At 46.6% G+C, this 19,345-nt stretch overlaps 1 protein-coding gene and 1 long non-coding RNA gene across 5 annotated transcripts in view; both read right to left on the bottom strand.

The window, feature by feature from the left end:
- Positions 1-372: 372 nt before the first annotated feature.
- Positions 373-19,345, bottom strand: part of SLC5A9 (solute carrier family 5 member 9) — an 82,141-nt gene continuing 63,168 nt past the window's right edge. For 2 of the 4 annotated variants that reach the window (XM_025186312.2, XM_025186311.2), the window contains exon 15: positions 15,518-18,430. In XM_025186312.2, coding sequence (XP_025042097.2) covers positions 18,222-18,430 — 209 coding nt within the window. In that variant the 3' untranslated portion in view covers positions 15,518-18,221. Of the gene's footprint in view, positions 511-2,088; positions 2,310-15,517; positions 18,431-19,345 lie in introns of those variants that run through there. The other 2 variants (XR_012905844.1, XM_075935943.1) reach the window with 2 other exon arrangements.
- Positions 6,055-15,444, bottom strand: LOC142830537 (uncharacterized). Its single transcript, XR_012905845.1, has 3 exons — positions 12,671-15,444; positions 9,686-9,858; positions 6,055-6,136 (listed from the first exon to the last, which is right to left on the bottom strand). It is a non-coding gene; the product is annotated as an uncharacterized LOC142830537 (long non-coding RNA).

Genomic DNA, 19,345 nt, shown 5'->3' with positions numbered 1-19,345 from the left:
GTTGTTTCAAAGGCAATAGTGCTGTGAACTGGTTCATTCAGCACTCCTGCAGTAAACACTTGACAGAAGGTTGCTTTCTCTCCTTGCCTTGTTTTCACCACAATCGTGGAGTGTTTACATACATTTTAGCCTCTGTGCCATTTTTTGAAGGCTTTATTTGTCTCATTTACGTTTTTGGTTTAGATAATACTTAAATATGAAATCCATCTGTGAAGCATATTGTATATTTACGTGGAAGGGTAAAACCAGTTTTTAATTAAAATTTTATACAGCACTTGTATTTCACTTTGTCCTGTTTTATTATGAAACACTTCAATCTTTTTCCTAAAACACATATGTCTTGTACGCTTCAAGATGTTCCTTGTTGCTCATGCAGAACCAGCTTCTGAGCTCTGTCAGCAGAACACCATATGTTCTGGGTTTCCTTTAGCTTTTCTCTCTGGTATTTGTGTAGGCAGCATCTTGGATGCAATGCAAGTGAGCTACATTCCATTCTTCTCTTTTGTAACACTTGTCAGGAGATAAAATAGCAGGGGAAAGAAAACACTGAATTATACTCTAGTGAGTTGCATTATAAATAATTTACGATAATCTGGCCAATCAAGATAAGGTTTTTTGGGTGCACTTGAGGATTTCACTGAATGTAAGGCTTGTGCACAGTATATAAAAGGTGTGAATGTTCCAGTGCAGCCTGATGATCCATCAGAAATTAAAGGCTGGAGAGAAAGATACTGTTTGTATCAATAGGAAATGACACTTGTTATGAGTAGCCAGACATCTGAATAGAATAACTACGTAGAAATGCAAAAGTTGAGTTCTGCAGAGTATGGGTGAAGATGTGAGGCTTTGCGCACCTGTCCTCTGACTTTGTGAAAACTACATTTCCTTATTAAATGTCTGCAACTGGAGGCATGTCCCCATGGGCTCGATTGTCTCATCTTGGAAGAAAACCTGCCACCTTAGAAGCAATCCATTCCCACCATACAACTTTGGCTCTCAGCTCTAACAGGCTGTGAACCCAAAAGTTAATGTCCATTGGAGGAACTCACTTGTTCTATTTTGTTTAATTCTTGGCTTTTATAAATTGACCCAATTGTGTGCCAGGACTGCTGTGGTGACATTTTAGCTTCTGCGTAACATTATAAAATCATAGAATACTAGAAGTGGAAGGGACCTCCAGAGGTCATCGAGTCCAGTCCCCTGCCCCCATGGCAGGACCAAATACTGTCTAGACCATCCCTGATAGATATTTATCTAACTTACTCTTAAATATCTCCAGAAATGGGGATTCCACAACCTCCCTGGGCAATTTAATCTATGATTTCATGATCACTTTCACCCAAGCTGCCTTCCACTTTCAAATTCTCAACCAGTTCCTCCCTATTTAATCTAGAACAGCTTCCCTCCCCCCCCCCCCCCCCTCGGTAGCTTTTTCAACCTTCTGAAATAAAAAGTTGTCTCCAATGCAGTCTAAGAACTTATTGGATAGTCTGTGCCCCGCTGTGTTATTTTCCCAACATATATCTGGATAGTTGAAGTTCCCCAACACCACCAAATCTTGGGCTTTGGATGATCTAGTTAGTTGATTAAAAAAAGCCTCATCCACTTCTTCCACCTGGGTAGGTGGCCTGTAATAGACTCCTAGCATGACATCACCCTTGTTTTTAACCCCTTTTAGCCTAACCCAGAGACTCTCAACACTTCCGTCTCCTATGTCCATCTCCACCTCACTCCAAGTGTGTTCATTTTTAATATATAAGGCATCTCCTCCCTTTTTTCCCTATCTATCGTTCCTGAGCGAGCTGTACCCTTCCATACAAACATTCCAATCGTGTGTATTATCCCACCAAGTTTCTGTGATGCCAACAATGTCATAATTGTACTTATTTATTAGCACTTCCAGTTCTTCCTGCTTATTACCCATACTTCTCACATTTGTATATAGGCATCTAAGATACTGATTTGACTTTGCCTCCCAGTTTTGCCCTGACCCTCCTTTCTCTCTGCCATTATAGCCCACGCTCCCTCCCATTTCTGATTCATCTCCCAGATGTCCGTGTTCTCCACTTACCTCTGGGCTTTGCTTACCTGTCCCCGTCGAACCTAGTTTAAAGCCCTCCTCACTAGGTTAACCAGTCTGTGTCCAAATAGGGTCTTCCCCCTCCTTTAAAGGTGAACGCCATCTCTGCCGAGCAGTTCTTCCTGGAATAGCATCCCGTGGTCGAGGAAGCCAAAGCCCTCCTGGCGACACCATCCTCGCAGCCAGGCATTCACCTCCAGGATGCACCTGTCTCTGCCCGGGCCCCTACCTTCAACAGGAAAGATCAAAGAGAAGATCACCTGCGCTCCAAACTCCTTCACCCTCTTATCAGATAGGAGCCAAATATCAAGCTCCGACTTCCACAATTCAGTGACGTTACAAGGCAGGAACGCTGGGAGCATTAGCTTTGAAAAAGTGCTTCCTTCCTGTTCATATTGTTTAAAGGGAGGTGTCAGTGACTTTTCAGTGTAGTTGTTAGAAGGAGAGGAAGGAAAACTCACTCTTATTCTGACCTTGCTTACATGGGCATAAGTCGCGACCAATACCATTAAAGTCAATGGAGTTACACCTGTGTCAAGATTGTGTAAATAATCAGAGAATCTGCCCCATAGAATCTATTACCATAGTCCTCTTCTTGAAGAATAGGTTTTTTGAAAAGCTGTTGACTTAGCATTCAGCTCTTCTGTGTGAGGGAATCTGTTTTATGGAGGTTGTAGGTTTTACAGTGTCTAAGAACAAAGCAAAACTACTGACATTTCTGCTTTGATGTGTGTCTAGCTGCAATTTGATTTTGAAATATGAAAGCAAACTGAAACTGTTGCCAGTTTGTCTTGTTTAATAACCTTTAAAGTTCTCAAAACTTTTTCCCCCGGAGACCAGATAAAATTATAGCAGTAATCTTACTTACGGCTGTAAGTCTATCGAGACAGTGGCTGTAGGTTAATGAAAAAAATGACACTGCTACTTGCCCGTGCTTCCAGCAGAATTTTTTTTCTTCAAACTGATGTGAACTCTAGCACCGTGTGAGACAAGTCTGAGTCTCTCATATTAAATTGAATGTGCCTCTTGCAAATCACACCGGAACATTCTCAGCAATACTGGTTTTTCAAATCATGCAATAAAAAGTACACGTTTCTCTTTAAAAATAAGCCATCTGTGTGTCTAATCTAGTCCAAAGAATCTGCCTCTGCTGCAAAATCTACTGCTGTATTAGTCCTCAGCATCTCTCAGTTAAGGTAGCAGCTACACTACAGGGTAATGATGCAGGAGATGGGGGTACTGAAATGTCCTGGTGCTCTGTTTGCTTACATGTGGCACTAAGGGGGCTGGAGACACCCTATAGGTCACAGCTTTTTCAATAAACCATGTCTCTCTGTGATTACATTTGCAGCATATTGTGAGAGCACTTGCCTGGCCCTTCTGGTGAGTCTGGGTAGAAATGGCAGGGACCTAGCAGCTCGGCAGATAAGCTCATTCTGATTTAGCGGGCTCCAGTTGTGGATTTGGCTGCCATCTTCATCTCTTTGTTTTCTCCTGGCACTGAGGTCCTATTAGGTGGAGACTGTGCTTGGGCAGTTTATGTGCAGTATGATGATACACCCTGGCATTTTGGTTCTTGATACTGGAACTTGCTGCAGAGACCCACCAGTATCGTGGGGGCAGGTCCTGACCATCTGATAACATGCTTGGGCTGTCATATTAGGATCAAGCCATTTCCAAAAGGACCAGGGATGGATGAGTCTAGTTGGTGCATGGAAGTTGTATGTGGACATGGCGACCAAGAGCTAAGCAGGCCTATGTGCAATGGTAGAGGACTTCCCCTCAGGCAGCAGGGAATAATTAGTTAACAAGAAAATACCATAGGTTCGGGGACCTTTAGGAATCTTAGGAAGGCACTAGAGGACTGCCAGCCCTCAGGAATTGTTGCAGCACTTTGCCCACCCTATGGATATCTTATTAATGGGTAACAAGACAATTTCTTTGAAATACATAGTAGATAGTTGTCCCTTTCTCTGTCCCCATTCCCTGCAGGCCCAATGGGATTATAGCTCTCCTAGTCTCCCTCTTTGGCCCCTAACTGCACTCTGTGGTCATTCTACAGTATAACTGTCCCTCCTACCAGACCCCTTCCTTTCCACTTTGAGAAACAGTCGAATTCCAGGCACATCCCATTGTCCTGGCATAACCAAACCCTGACTTTGCTTTAAGTTATGAAAAGAGGAAACTGCTTCCCAAATTTGGCAGTCCTAGCTTTTACCATTTAAGAGGAGTTCTTGAGCAAACAAAGTCATGGACAGACGGGCACACAGACAGGCACACATTTTAAAAACAGATAGTAAGCTCTACCCAGTGCACATGAGGGGTGGTAGTGTGTGGATAATGGCTACGTTAAGGGGAAACATGCAAGCTCTTCTTTTTGTTAATTCAAACACGATTAGACTGCTGCCATCTCAACCTAATGGTGTTTTTACTATCCTCAACCAGTCACAGATGTCTACATCCCAAGATGCACATGCGTGCACACTCATAGGATAAAATGCATTCCTTCCTTTTCAGGCAGCAGCACTCAAGTCTCACCTGAGTAGGCTCTGAACAGTATAGAGACATTCTTCTGGGTTCGGGCACTTGGACAAATTGTGCCCTCTGACATTGTTCCTCTACTACTTGGATTTTATGTTTGGATCCTGGTTGCAATGCTATGTGACACATTTCTGCATAGATTAGTCCAAGTTAAATAGGATCCTTTGCTTTCTCAATAGCGATCATCCAGAATGACAACTGGATCTTATTCAATGGGAGCAAAATTTCAAATAGCTTATACTTACAGCTGGAGCAGATTTTCCAAAGAACTTGTCACCTACCATACAAAACTCTGAACCTCCAGCCTTAATTTTCTAGCGCTATGACATTTCTATCGGTTTCAACATTTCAATGAGCTGCAAATAACATTTCAAAGTCTTAAAACTCCTTTGGTGCAGAGCAAAGGAAAATCTAAGGAGCTGACCTTCATGAAATTTATAGTAGGTTGCACTATACTGGGAGATGTTGCAAAAGCTATTGCAGTCTAAAAGCTGTAACGTGTGCTTACAGAAAGCCCCTAGCTCCAACTGTTGTTTTCTCAGCTGACTTGGCAAGTAATGGACATAGAGAAAAATGAACAAACACTGGTTGAGCAGAATTCAGCTGTTCTTTCTACCCCCTCTAAAATGTGAAATGCACCAATACTTAATCTGCTGCAAAACAGCAAAGGCCGAGAAGTTAAAATGGTACCGCAGGCTGTGTGTGTGGATATGTCTAGACTACATCACCAGAGGGATGTAAATTAGACATACCGAAATTGCTAATGAAGTGGGGATTTAAATATCCCGCGCTTCATTAGAATAAAAATGGCCACCGCTTTTTGCCGACGTGGCACTTTGCAGGCAAAAAGCATCAGTCTAGATGGGGATCAGTCGACAAGGAAAGCCTTTTCCGACCAATCCCATATGCCTCGTGCAAGGAGGTTTACAGGATCGGTCGGAAAAGGCTTTCCTTGTCGACCGATCCCCGTCTAGACTGCTGCTTTTTGCTGGCAAAAAGCGGAGGCCATTTTTATTCTAATGAAGCGTGAGCTATTTAAATCCCCGTTTCATTAGCAATTTCGGTATGTCTAATTTACATCCCTCTGGTGACAGAGGGATGTAGTCTAGACATACCTGTGTGTGTGAAAAGTTAAACCAGTACAATATTGAAGCTCTTAAAAGAGGACAATGCAAAGAACTACATCAGGAAATAAAGGTAGATGTCCCCACCTCAGCTCCCATACAACTCTGTCCTCCGTGCTCCAGCTTGTAAATAACACCCAACCCGACGCTGCGCTCACTGATGCTCAATGGAGAGCACTTTGCAAACTGTGCATGTGAAGACAGTAGAGCAAAGTCTAACTCCTCTGCTGCAGCAGCAGCTGGGTTTAGAGAAATGGTACCATGCCTTTACCACCCAGAACCCTCCTTCTGAGAGCCTGAATTCACACGCCTCTGAGCCCCGGAGATGACTGTCTGCTATGGCATCAGCCTGTTGGCATTTCACCTGGCACAAAGGCACCTTTGTGGATCTCTACTGACAAAACAAGCACAGAGCTGAAATGAGACACGGGCACTTATTCAAGGCACTCTCTCCACAGACCACAGCCCCTCGTCTACCCCCGTCCCAACCAATCTTGCCCTCCTTCAATTGAGCTGCATAATGAATGCTGCTAGTGCACTCCAAGACTAGGTAAACCCCCCGCAGGGGCTATTGGTAGCCCTAGAGAGCACAAGGTTAAGACTGTGTGGGTGAGAGTGGCTTGGAATGTAATGCTTCACTTCCTGCTTTTTCTATTGTATGTCAAAGTCTGCATGTGTTTGGGTGCTGAGTGGATCTCACGGTTGGGTGCCCAATTCATTCACCTAACCCACTTGTGTTTAGCCATTCTAACGCTACGACAATCCCAACTCCAGGCAGTAGTGCCTTTTCCCTCTAACCCTATAAAAGAAGTCTGAGAGGAGACATGATAGCATTTTTCAAATACCTAGAAGGTATTACAGGAAGGAGGGAGAAAAAAAGGTTCTCCCTGTCTACTGATGATACGATAAGAAGCAATGGGCTTATATTGAGGAGGCTGAGGTTGGACATTAGGAAAAACTTCCTAATTGTCAGGAAAGTTAAGCACTGGAATAAAATGCCTAGGGAGGTTGTGGACTCTCCATCACTGGAGATATTGAAGAGCAGGTTAGACAGACATCTATCAGGAATGATCTAGATGGTGCTTGGTCCTGCTATGAGGGCAGGGGACTGGATCGGATGACCTCTCAAGGTCCCTTTCAGTTCTAGGATTTTGTGATTCCATGATTGGCTCCTTCCCTGCCCCTTCCACTCACACAATTCCCTGCTCCTGCCATGGGTTGCTCTCCTCAATCCTCACTCACTTTTACCAGGTTTGGGCAAGGGGTTGGAGTGCAGGCTCTGGGCTGGGGCCAAGGGATTTTTAAAGTCTGGGAGGGGGCGTTGGGCTGAGCCTGAGGCAGGGGGTTGGGGTGTAGCAGGGGGGTGTGGGCTCTGGGCTGAGGCAGAGGTGCAGGTAAGTGGTGCGGACTTTGGTCGGCAGAATTTACCTCAACCAGCTCCTGGTCAATGGGGCTCCCTGGCTACTCTTGCCCCACAGTGCTCCTAGAAGCAGCTGGCAGGTCTCCGCTGCCCTGGGATCAGGGGGGTGTCGGGCCAGGTGTCTTTGGCAGCTGTTCTAATCTGTAGGCTCAGCTCCTGCAGCTCTCATTGGCTGCAATTCCTAGCCAATGGGGGCTGCGGAATCAGCACTCAGGGTAGGGACAGAGCACAGAGAGCTCTCACCCACCCTACTTACAGGCTGCAGGGACATACCAGCCACTTCCCGGAGTGGCACAGGGCCAGGGCTGGCAGCCTGCCTTAGCCCCATTGCCCTGCCAGACTTTTCCATAATTTAGCTGCGATAGCCACCGAGTGATACAGTCCAATTCCTGGAGCTTTCCAGCCAAACCAGGAGGGTTGACATTCCTAGTCCTGGCCTAGCCCTCTGCCTCAGTTTCCCCTCTATTTATAATATTTCTCACCTTGTGAACCGTTTTGCGATCTTCCCTGAGCATAGATGGCTGTTTGACACAGCAGAAAAAGCATAATAAGAACCAGCCTTTGGAAGGGGAGCCCCAGTCAGGCAAGAACTAAGCCACAAAGGCTCAACTGTTGGGGTAGTTGGGATTGGTCCTGTTTTGGGCAAGGGCCTGGACTCGATGACCTCCTGAGGTCTCTTCCAGCTCTATGATTCTAACTGAAATGGTTACTAACCATGGGAACAGCTGTCTTTCCTACGGATGTTACAGCCTCCCCATCCTTGATGGGCTTTAAATCAAGCATGTGCAGTATTCCATAAGCTATAGTAGCATTGAAACAGGTGGTCTGAAGGCAGAGATTATGGGTTCAAAGTCTCTACGCCACCTGTGAAAGACATTGAACTATACCAGTGTAATCCTGAGAGGTCACACACACACCCCATGGGGGTCACAGGAATGGCTTGGGAAGGGGGTTGTGGGGCTAGTGTTAGGGGTAGGAAGCAGGGCAACAACAATATTTTTAAGAGGGCACTTTTTCATCCAAATTTGGGTTCCAGTGTAACACACACCGGCTAGGTGTGGTGCACTGTCCCATGAAGTGGCATTTAGGCCACTTACAGAGAGCGAGAGGGAGTTTGCTCTACAACCTGTGCTGAGAGCCAGCTAGATTCTAGCTCAAGCACTAGAGGCTAATGCATTAAGCTCTAGAGGTCCCAGGTTCTGTTCCAGCTGCTGGTGTTACAAGAGCACAAAAAGGGGTGTGATGGGGTGGAGCAACCCCGCCACCAGCCGCAGGCGGAAGGGCCGCCCGGGCCTATTGGAACCGCCGGGTCTGCGGCGGCAGCCCCGGAGAACCCACCTCCGGTCTGGCCTCAAGGCGGGCAGGGGCCGGGGAAGGCTATGGCCGGCCGGTCCGAGGGTGGGGAAGATGGCGTGCTGCCGTGCCCAGTCATGACGTTGGCTGACGTCACTGGCGCGACGAGCAAAATGGCCGCCGGGAACCAGGAAGTCGGGGGAACTGCCCAAGGGGAGCATAAAAGAGGCTGGAGGGACCAGCAAGAGGAGGGAGGGGAACAGGAGAGGAACGTAGGGGTAGGTAGTGGGTGGGGAAAGGAACCGGAGGGCGGAGAGCTCGAGCGGTTCACCCCGGGGTGGAGTGGGAAGGATTGAGTCCGCCGCCGGCGGGGTCGAGAGGCCCAGGGAGGGTCGTGGAGCCCGTGAACAGGCGAGTTTAGGGGCAAGCCCCCACCTGCTTCCACTGGGAGTTACAGCTCCTAGTGTTAGGGCCCTGGGCCGGGGTTCAGGAGCGAGGGAGGGCCCGGACCCCACCCGGCTGGCGGCGGCTGGCACCTTAACCCCAAGGCCTCCCCGGCTTTGGTTCGTTTTTTTTTTGTTTTTTGTGATTGGCGATTCGGTTGAGATGGGGGGGGGGGAAGGAACCGTGACAAGGGGTACCAACAAAACACTGGACTAGAAGATCCTACTGCTCCTTTCTGCTTTTAACTCAATAGCTAAACAGTGTTCTTGACCAGAAGCTTTGGTAAACTGGTCTAAGTTTGCCAAAACATGCCAGAGGATGTTGTGAAGAACAGGACTTTAACTGGGTTCAAAAAAGAACTAGATAAATTCATGGAGGATGGGTCCGTCAATGGCTATTAGCCAGGATGGGCAGGAATGCAGTCCCTGGCCTCCATTTGTCAGAGGCTGGAAATGGGTGACAGGAGAGGGCTCACATAATGATTCCCTGCTCTGTTCAATCCCTCTGGGGCATCTGGCATTGGCCACTGTCGGAATGATGGATACTGGGCGAGATGGATCTTATGTTCTCAAGGGTGCCAAAAAAATCCCTAGACATAGTAGTTATCCCCCAAAATTTGCGTTAGAAACCCAAGGCTGCGGTCAGGTTAATTTTTCAAGCCGCTCAAATATTTATGTGTGTAGCCGATGCCAAATTAGGCCAGACAACCAACCTTAACTCAGCACCTGCAGTGTTGCTCTGTAATATTCAGCCTCCCACATTAAAAATACGGCAGTAACTTACAAACGTGATTTGTTGGTATTTTTCTCTGCCAGGCTAGCTGTGGTTGCAAAACTTGCCCTTAAGTCGTGCTGTCGGGGCCATAGCAGTGTTTCTTCCTTGTGATGTAGAATAGCACGGATGTGGGGTTTGATTTTTTTTCCATCTCCCCTGAAGCTGAAAGCGTACGCTTAGCACTGTGGAGATGAAATGGCTTGTTAAACACTAACCAGTTGACTGGTGTATGTTTTGTTGCCCCTGTGTGATACACGTGCTGCATTCCTCTAGTGACTATGTAATCACTTTGCAACTGCAGCAGCTGGAGGTGAGCAAAAAAAAACAACAAAAAACAACCACCACCACCATCACCAAACCCGACTCTATTTTCTGATGGGGCGGGGGGTTACAACAGTACTTCTAACCTGGCATCTCAGTGTGCGTGCCCAGAGGGAAGGATGGATTTTTATTATTTTCTGGATGAGACACTGGCCAATATATAAGATAAAGTTGTTTTAACCTAACCCAGGAGGCACGAAAGCAGGGAGAATGCGGGGCAGTACCAAATAGTTTGCTTTCTACTCCGGGAATGAACACAGTCCTCTCCTTTCTTCAGGCTAGCAATGGCAAAGGTAGAATGTTCCAGAAAGTAATATGGTTCACTTCAGGCCCCAGTCCAGAAGATGCACCCAGGTATGGACCTATGCATGTGAGTAACCTGCCTGGGCACTTATTAATGGACTTATAAGTAGCCATTCTTCTACAAAGGAATTTCACAAGCCAACTACGGAGACAGTGTGGAATTGACTTTCATATGCAAATTGGACACCGGCTCCCTTTGCTGAACAAAGACTTGGCTGGCTAACATTATAACACCGGCTTTCTTTACATTCAACACCCTACTGACATCAAAAGCTAAGTATAGGACGCTTCTGGCCCACTCAATTAGCCTTGTTAACACCAGGACTCCAATTGACAGGTAATTGGTTTTTTCTTTCTCCCTCTCCCTTCTTATTCTGAGGTTCCCCTTTTTTCTCTCCCCTCAAAATCCTCTCATCTGAGGAAGTGGGTTTTGCCCACCACAGCTCATGATACTATGTTGGTCCCTAAGGTGCCACAGGACTACTCGTATGTGAGTCAAGTTACTCATATCCTTGTGTGGTATGTACCTGAGGGAAAGGACAGACTCAGAAGCTGGAAAAACTTCCTGCTAGGAAGAGCTTGTGGAATAGTCAGCGAGGCTGAGGAGGAAGCCCCATTGCTGGGACACTGAAGACTTGTCAGAGCTGGGCAAATGAGCTACAGAGAGCCAGCCTGCATTGACACAGGAAAGGACTGAGGACACGGCCTGGAACTCCCCCTCAAAGGCTGCCGAGATCCGACTAGCTACCCTCACATTCCGCCTTACCACTATGTACCTTTGTCATGCCCATAAGCACACCCAGGGGTTCAGCCCTTTGAAATCCTTGTCTCACCTAGCCTAGCTGGGTCTGGCTCCCCACTTAGCACTGTTGGATGAGCAAGGAGGTTGAAAAACCCCTCTGTGCCACATCAGTTATCAAGCTGTTACCCACCGACTTGCAAAGCAAAAGCACCTACCTCCTTAACTCAAACCCACCACAGCGCCCACCACCCAAACCCAGCTCCAGTCTACCAGGGTTAGCTCCTGGTGGGCCCCCAGACTCTGCTGTGTGTTTGATTGTCAGTGGTGCCCTGAGGGCACATGTCCACCACTGCTTAGGTTACTCTCACTTACACCACTCAGAGGTGTGAAAAAGACACCCCATCCCCCGAGGAATGCAAGTGTCAATGCCCTAACTGCTGTCCATACCGACTCTATCTTGGCAGAAGATGTTCTCCCACTGAAAAAGCATCTGCTTCTCGTGCACCCCTCACCTGACATGCTGCACCGTTGCAGCTACTCTGATGTAGCGCATACTGAGCAGCCCTGATGCTTCCTCCCTTACTGGTCAGAGCCCCGGCTGACTCAGCTGTCATGCTGGTACAGCGATTTGGCATGGTGAAGCACCGAGTAAGTGCTATGTAGTATTAGTAGCATATGCATCTGTTCCCATGGGAACTGCTAAGGCATAACCATTTTGTGATGAAATCAAAGAGGGACTGGACTTGTGAGTAATCATTCTTCTGAGCCAGAAAGCATTTGGTTTACTTGTCCGCCCCCTCTACTCCGTGGGTTTGGAGGAGGTGTGTGGGAGTGAACATGAAGTTATTGAGCGCAAAAAAAAAATCCCATATGTATATGCTTTTGTGGGCTATAACCTACTACATCAGATGCATGCACCTGATGAATTGGGCTCCAGCCTACAAAAGCTCATGCCCTGATACGTTTGTTAGTCTGCTTCAGCAAAAACAATGAGGAATCCTGTGGCACCTTAAAGACTAAGGCCCAGTATACACTCATAGGGAAAGTCGAAGCAAGATACCAGTTATGTTAATTACATAGGTGGAGTTGACGTGCCTTGTTTTTGTGTTTCCCCGCCATCCCCATGGTGGGATGCCAATGGGAGCAAATGCTCCCTTTGGCCTCCCTTACTTGTTGCACAAGCAGGAATACTGGCAGCTGGCCGGGGTGCCCTCTGAGTTTGATTTAGCGAGTCTTAACTAGATCCGCTAAATCAAACTCCAGAAGATTGATTATGTAAGCAGTGATCTTCCGTTTAGTGTGGACATGGCCTAACACGGTTAGCCCTCTGAAACGTCCCACATGTTTATGTTTATCTTATAAGCCTCTTCAATGGGAAACTTTAACATATTTTGGCAGGAGCAGGCCTAACAAAAACTGGTTATCAGATGTATTTTAATGAAAGAAAATTGCAGCTGCAAGATACTTCCTTTTGTTGTAGAAACTTCCATAGACCTGTGGAGGAATTCAGTTTCCCACAGCCCATCTGTGCCCGATCTCCTCTCCTTTTTTCCTACCACGATTCTCATGCCTCCACTGGCTTTGTACCATCACATTGTTCCTTTAGTCTGAGGAATTTACTGACGTACATTGATAGCAAGATGCTGGCTCCTTTGCGACCCCTGAATGCAGCAGACGCTCTGGTTGGCTTCATCAACTGAGAAATGTTTTCTTGACCCTCCGTTGTCACCTCCTTGCCAGAGTCCATCCTAGGGAGGTTAGTAAGACTGTCTGTTTAGACTGACTCAATACTAGATTCCCTCTTAGAAAATCGCAGCAAAGAACTACAGCAAAGATGGCGCCATGTTTGCTCACTTGCCATCCATCACTTTTAAATTTATGGAGTTTCCTTTTTTTAATAATAAAATGTGCCAACCGTAGCGTACATTTTAAATAACATTTTTTAAATATTTTCTGGTAAATTAAAGTGGTGACATGTTTGTAGGGTTCATTGTTAATTTCATTTCCTTTTTTGCTCAGCCAACCAGATAAAATGCAAAGTCATTAATCTTTGTTTAAGCGAAGATCCTTTGCTGAACAGTAATGAATGATCTTGATAGATTTGTCAGGAAAATGAATGATAATCATTTGCTGATAGACACAAGCATAGTAGGGATGATAAATAAGAAAACATGTATTGGCATCATTAATAATGTCTCCTGCCAATGGCCTTGAATATCAATTACAATTCTGAATGCAATGTAGTCCTGTTAGACTCTTGCCATTTATCACCGGCTCTGAGCAACAAGGACGTACGACTCCTTACACTGCAGACAAGTTATTCCCTGAGAAATGCTGGCACGGAAGATAAAAACATTGCCTATTTGGGAGTGGATCGGGGTGTGTTTCTGTCTTCTCTCCTTCTTAGCCATTCCTCTGCTCCCATGCCACTTCAGCCTCTTACACACAAAGGTCCACTTGTCTTCATCTCTGCATTGCAGCAGTTCCCTGTTAATCTGGGCACCATTCTGCAAACCCACGACTGCTTGGGCTAACTCTACGACTAATGTAAATCCCCATAGCGCCTTTGACTTTAGTGGAGGGAGGCCAATTTGCTCCACCATGATCTTCTGGTGCCTAGTTAAAAATAGCACAGATTTCAATACAGGTTGAAATTCTCTAGTGTGGCAACTTTGGGAACTGACCATGGCTGAACCAAGGGAGGTCAGTATTATCTAGCACAGGGGCGGGGCACCTCAGGCTTGCCTAGATTCAGCCCCAGAAGTGCAGCATTGGGGTGCCCATGTTGGTGCCCCAGCCCCGCCTGCCACCCACCTGCTGGAACATACGAAATCTACTAGCCTGGTTTTCCTAGACTCTGGTTTGTGATGGGAATACAGGGAATGTCTTTCTCCTTTTCACTTGTGTGCAGCCCCTGAATGATTTTTCTGTGGGTCAGCGGCCCCTGACCCAAAAAAGGTTCCCCACCCCTGATCTAGCAGCATTTCCAACACGTCCACGGCTTACTGGGCTCTTAGAAGACATTTGGGGGTAAATTAGAGCTAAACAACAGCACAGAACACAGAGAGCCAGGACTGGTGGCTGTAAACAAACTTTACGGAACCACAGGAAACTTATGCACACCCTTGATAAGCAGACATCCAGCTAACTAAAATCATGCCGGACCATGGTTGTTGCCGGACTAGAGCAGTTCAACCTGTATTTGCAAACACACTGTGCCATGCTGTCTTTTGGTTACCCTGTGCGCTAGCCCTGACTGATAGAGCACAAAAGGTTCCTACCAGTGTCTGTGCCAGATGTTTAAGTGCTCACGCCTCTTCGTTTATCCCAGCATAACAGTAGCTCTACTTTAGACAGGCTCTACTCTGAGAAGCAAAACCCCTCAGTGACTGAATGTCCCTGGGGCTTGGGGTGAGTCTCAGAATCTCCGTTCCATCCCATCCCAGTCCGAGTTATCCCAGCTGAAGCGTGACACCTGTGAAAGACATGCTTAGGGAAGGCCTTCACAAACCTGCCTCACTGTCTTTTAAATTGTACAAGAGCCTCTCTACCATCTTTGCCTCCTTATATGGTGATCTCCGAATCACGGCCAGGTTACCTTGTCCATGCCTGAGTGCCTGCCAGGGCCAGTGTTGGGTGTACCAGCCCCACAAATACCACATGTAAAGACAACATGGGCCATCCAGCTCCTAGAATGACAGAGAAGGATCACTCTGCTTTAATGGCACCACTGGCAGTACTCCCAGCCCTCGCTCCCATAAGGCAAAGCAACCTGGGTCGGGTGCAGAGCCTAGAGGGAGCGCTGGTCCGTATCACAGAGTAAGCACTGCGCACTGGCACTGACATGAGAACATCAAAGTAGAGCAAGAAATCTCTGTGTGCTTGGGCCATCCCATGGAGGGCAGGGGGCTGAGGCAACTCCCATCCCCCAGGCCTCATGGAAGCAATGGGCATTTTGCTGCCAATCTCCAGAGGCCGAGTTGCCTGTTATTTTATTTCCTTCCCTTCCTACACCAGCTGAGTTCCATCCTCCTGCTCACAGGGCTGGCAGTTTCCCGGGTAAAACTATTTTAGGGCAGGCTGCTGGCTCTATGGCTTTAAATCCCGGATAACCTGGGAAAGTGGAGAAAATAAAGTTATGATTTAAATAGTCCACTGAAAATGACTGACAAATGCTGAGCAATGTGTTACTAGTTTGTTGCTTGACTGTGTTTCCTTTCATTTCAATGCAACAGACAAGATTACTGCAAAAAACAAAAGTTGCCTTTGCATCCTTTAACATGAACCTTCTGAGGCTGGAAATTCTCCTGTTTCCTTTAAAGGATAAGAAATTACACTGGGTGCGTTGATGAAACATTCTGTAGATTTACAAAAGTATTTTCATATTCACCATCAGCCTGGTTAAAAGACTGACACGTTCTATAAACTCCCCTACCTGCACCCCTGGTAGCACACAATGAAATAGTCAAGCAACATGCATGGAAGCATATATTCAAATGTTTGTCACATTAGCTCAGGGTTATGAACGATCATGAGACAGACCTTAAAGATAGAGTGGTCAGTATAATTATTAATCAAGGGATTTATCAAGAAGCAAATAACTTGTCCAGTCAATTTAATTCATTTTCTGTGACACTTGACACACTCTACAAAGGCCGGTTGGTGCGTGAGACGGATGGTTGGATCTACTGATAAATGGAAGACTTTTTGTGCCATATAAAGCAAAAATATAAAAATGATTCCATGAGGCAATTACAAATGTTGGCCAACCTCCTTCATTCAACCCACACAGGAAAGAAATACGTCATTGGAACAAGAAGTAACTGCTCAGCAAAAATCCCGGCTTTTCTGCCATGTTTACTTGCATTTGAAGCAGAAGACTCACCGTTGCCAAAAAGCAACATTTTTGTCCACTGTCATTCTGCTGGAGTATGGTGGAAAACCTGCAGAACGCCGAGATGCCATCTGACATCAGAGAACAGGGTGGGATGTTCAGCGTCAATGTCCAGCAAGTTCAGCAAGCCTCGAATGAATCTTTTCAAACTTTGAAGCCATCCATTCGGGGTTATTTGACCCATGGCAAAGTTGGTCTGCGCCAGCATGCTGCATGGCCAACCAGACCTGGATTGGTAGACCGCAACCCTGAATGCTTCCAATTGCTTAACACATCAGGGCTCCAACTCTGCATTATTGGCACTGAATGTTTTAGGAGTTATGGACATGAGTGATCCTTGAGAAAACACCAAAGCAAATTGTATACAGGCCTCCTGACACTGACTGTGATATTTATGTATATTAGTATGCTCACAGCAATTTCACTTTTTTATTTCTGCAAGTTTAAATTGCTCTCCTAATCTGCTGCCTCATTTGAATATGTAATGCAATTTGAATATATAACTAAAACTGCGGGTTGCGTGTGATAAAACAACTTTTAACATGGAAAATGCCATAAACTGGGTCTAACTAATTTTAATCTGGGTGACAAAAAAACATGATTTTACCTGACAAAAACCCACTCTGGTAAATACCATGCTATTCCTCCCTGCTAGGTTTGGTTTTATAAACTCTTTGGGTAAGGGGATTTTATTTTCTATATGCACAACAGCTAGAACCATGGTCTCTAAGCAAGACTTCAGTATAAATAACTAGAAGATTTAGCTGGCATTGCTAGAGTCAGCAGTGTCCCCATACAGATTAGGAGGGGGGTGGAGCTTCAGACCCCCTCCCCAGACTTCCTTGAAGGACCTGGGGTTCAGTATGCAGTCTGCCCTGGTCAGAGAGGACTACCCCAATCCTCACTCACCACAGCCTGTTGCAGCTGCAACAGAGCCCTTGCTCCCCCCTGTGGTCATTTTACAGTATAACTCTCCCTGCCAGCAGAAGCCTCCCTTTCTGTGTTATGAGAAACAATCACATTCCAGGCACATCCCATTGTCCTGACACAAACTCTGGCCTTGCTTTAAGTCATGATAAGAGGAAGCTGAATACCAAATTTAGTGGAGGAGTTCTCGAACAAACACGTGGGCAGATTCATTCACTCCCTCACGTACAGACAACCTCTCAAATATATACAGAAGATAATGACCTGCACGAAAGGTTCGGTTTTTGTTTTGTTAAAGTTCTTCCGCCACAGGCAATGCTCTTGAAGTATAGCATTAGCCCAATCAATAAATAGGAACATGTTACATTAGCAAAGAAATGGCTATTTAGGGTACAAGGTCCTTCAGAAGTGGAAAGAGACAGAACTCAGCTGCAAGAAGGCTTGCAAAAAGGGCATCGTTTGTTTGTTTTGTTTGTCTGGAGTCTTTTGGCCCCCACGCAGACCCTGAGGTTCTTTCTGATAGGCTCTGCAGGCTAACACTGGGCAGCACAAACTGTGTTAGCCAAAGTCTTGGCTTCAACTCAGCCATCTTGGAAGGGCTGGGTGATTACAATACACGTGGGAATCTGGAGAATACAACGGGTGAAATTCAGCCCAGAGATGCCAGGCAGGCTTTCCGTCCAGTCTGTGAGGGGTGCTTACAGAAGATAGGTCTCTGTACTGGTCCATGCATGGCCTGCCTAGGAGGTCACGGGGGGATGGACTGGGGAGGTCATGGAACAGGGTGGATTGCTGCAATGTTCTTTGGTCCAATATAAGTTACATTAAACACAGCACCTTGCACCTGATTCGCCCACCCCTGGCATTGCTGGCCCTTAGGCATAAATCCAAGGATGTCAACGGATCTACATCAGTTTACTGTGAGGGGTAGCAGGCCCAAGCTGACTGATCTGGGTCCAGACTCCTCAAGAGCTAAATAGCCTTGAACTTGGCTTTGAACTGAGCTTGGATCTAAACTTTCCACCCAGCCCAACACTTTTGAGTTGAACCAAATCCTGCTCTGCCTATCCTTGGGCAGGCTTGGTTCTGAATCCAAACTTTGCGGACCCGTTCTGACCTCATCATATGTTCACTCCTGGAGAAGCCAAGCAGCTAACTGCATTTCCTTCAATCTCTGAATGACTGAAGCTGTACCGAGGGGAAACATAGAGCCTAATGGACAGTCTATTGTCTCTGTTATCTGCCAGCTCCGGGCTGGGGTTAGGATGAGGAGAGATTAATTTGTTTCCATCAATTAGTGTCTGAATTCATTGTAAATCAAAGCCAAACCAGCTGAGAAGCGTCTGCAGCCCCGTCTTTCAGCCAAAGTATCCCCACAGAAAGACGTTAATAGCTAGCAGGATTATAGCATTAATGTTGCAAACCGTCCTTGAAAGGGGCCTCTCCGTAATGTTAGTAAGTTTCCTTTCCAGGACTGCTTTCTCTTCCTTGGTCAGTGAGGGTCCTGGGTTGGTGGAGATGCCACAGAACCAGAAGTACATCTTCTTCCAGCATGGCGGGCTTGCTGCTGCAGGAAATCCATACCAAGAGGCAGAATGAGTCCCATATTCTAAACGCTGAGATAGTCCACTCCCCTCCCCATTGTCCCATGCCCTCAATGCACCGGGTCACCTCTCTGAACATCGTCTATGCAGCACTGTTGTTTGAGGCGCATGGGGTGAACACCAACCACACTGAGCTACATCCTCAATGGAAGGGAACGCTTCACCATCTCAGCCAGGTCCAGGAACCAGTGGCTTGAAGCTCAGAAGGGCTCTGAGCAGGGGCTGTGCCCTCTCACTTTGTACTGGCTGTCAGTGCGAGCAACAGGGAGACGGGGCAGAGAGGAGTGAATGGGAGGGCCGGGGTTTTGGGGAAAGAGGAGCTTATGTTGGAAAGGGTGGTGCTAGGGGAGGGGCCTTGGAAGGGAAAGGAGAGCATGAGCGTGAGGCCTCAGAGGAAGGGATGGTACGAGGGTGGGGCCTCAAAGAGAGGGGCAGTGCAAGAGTGGGTCCTATGGGGACTGGTATAAGGAGGTAGAGCCAATGTTTGGGTGCTCATGCTCCCCCCCTCCTTTTAGGGTGCATTTACACTGCACGGTTATTTCGAGATAGCTTTATTTCAAAATAACAATCCAAGCATCTACACAGCCATTCCGTTATTTTGAAATAATTTTGAAATAATGGAGGGCTTATTCTGAAAACTGTAAACCTCATCCGACAAGGAATAATGCCTATTCCAAAATAGCTTATTTCAAAATAGCAGCAGTGGAGCATCTACACACGCCTTATTTCGAAATAGCTATTTCAGAACTATTCCGGAATCGCTTATTTTGAAATAACTGTGCAGTGCAGACGTACCCTCAGGGACTTTCCATTCCTAAGCGCTTCATTAAAAGGATTCACCCCAACCAGCATTCATAGTCTAGAACTGATCATGACTG

This window comes from Pelodiscus sinensis, chromosome 9, assembly GCF_049634645.1.
Source record: "Pelodiscus sinensis isolate JC-2024 chromosome 9, ASM4963464v1, whole genome shotgun sequence".
NCBI lineage: Eukaryota > Metazoa > Chordata > Testudines > Trionychidae > Pelodiscus > Pelodiscus sinensis.
Note: the sequence above shows the minus strand (reverse complement) of the source record. Positions and strands in the feature narration are given on the sequence as shown.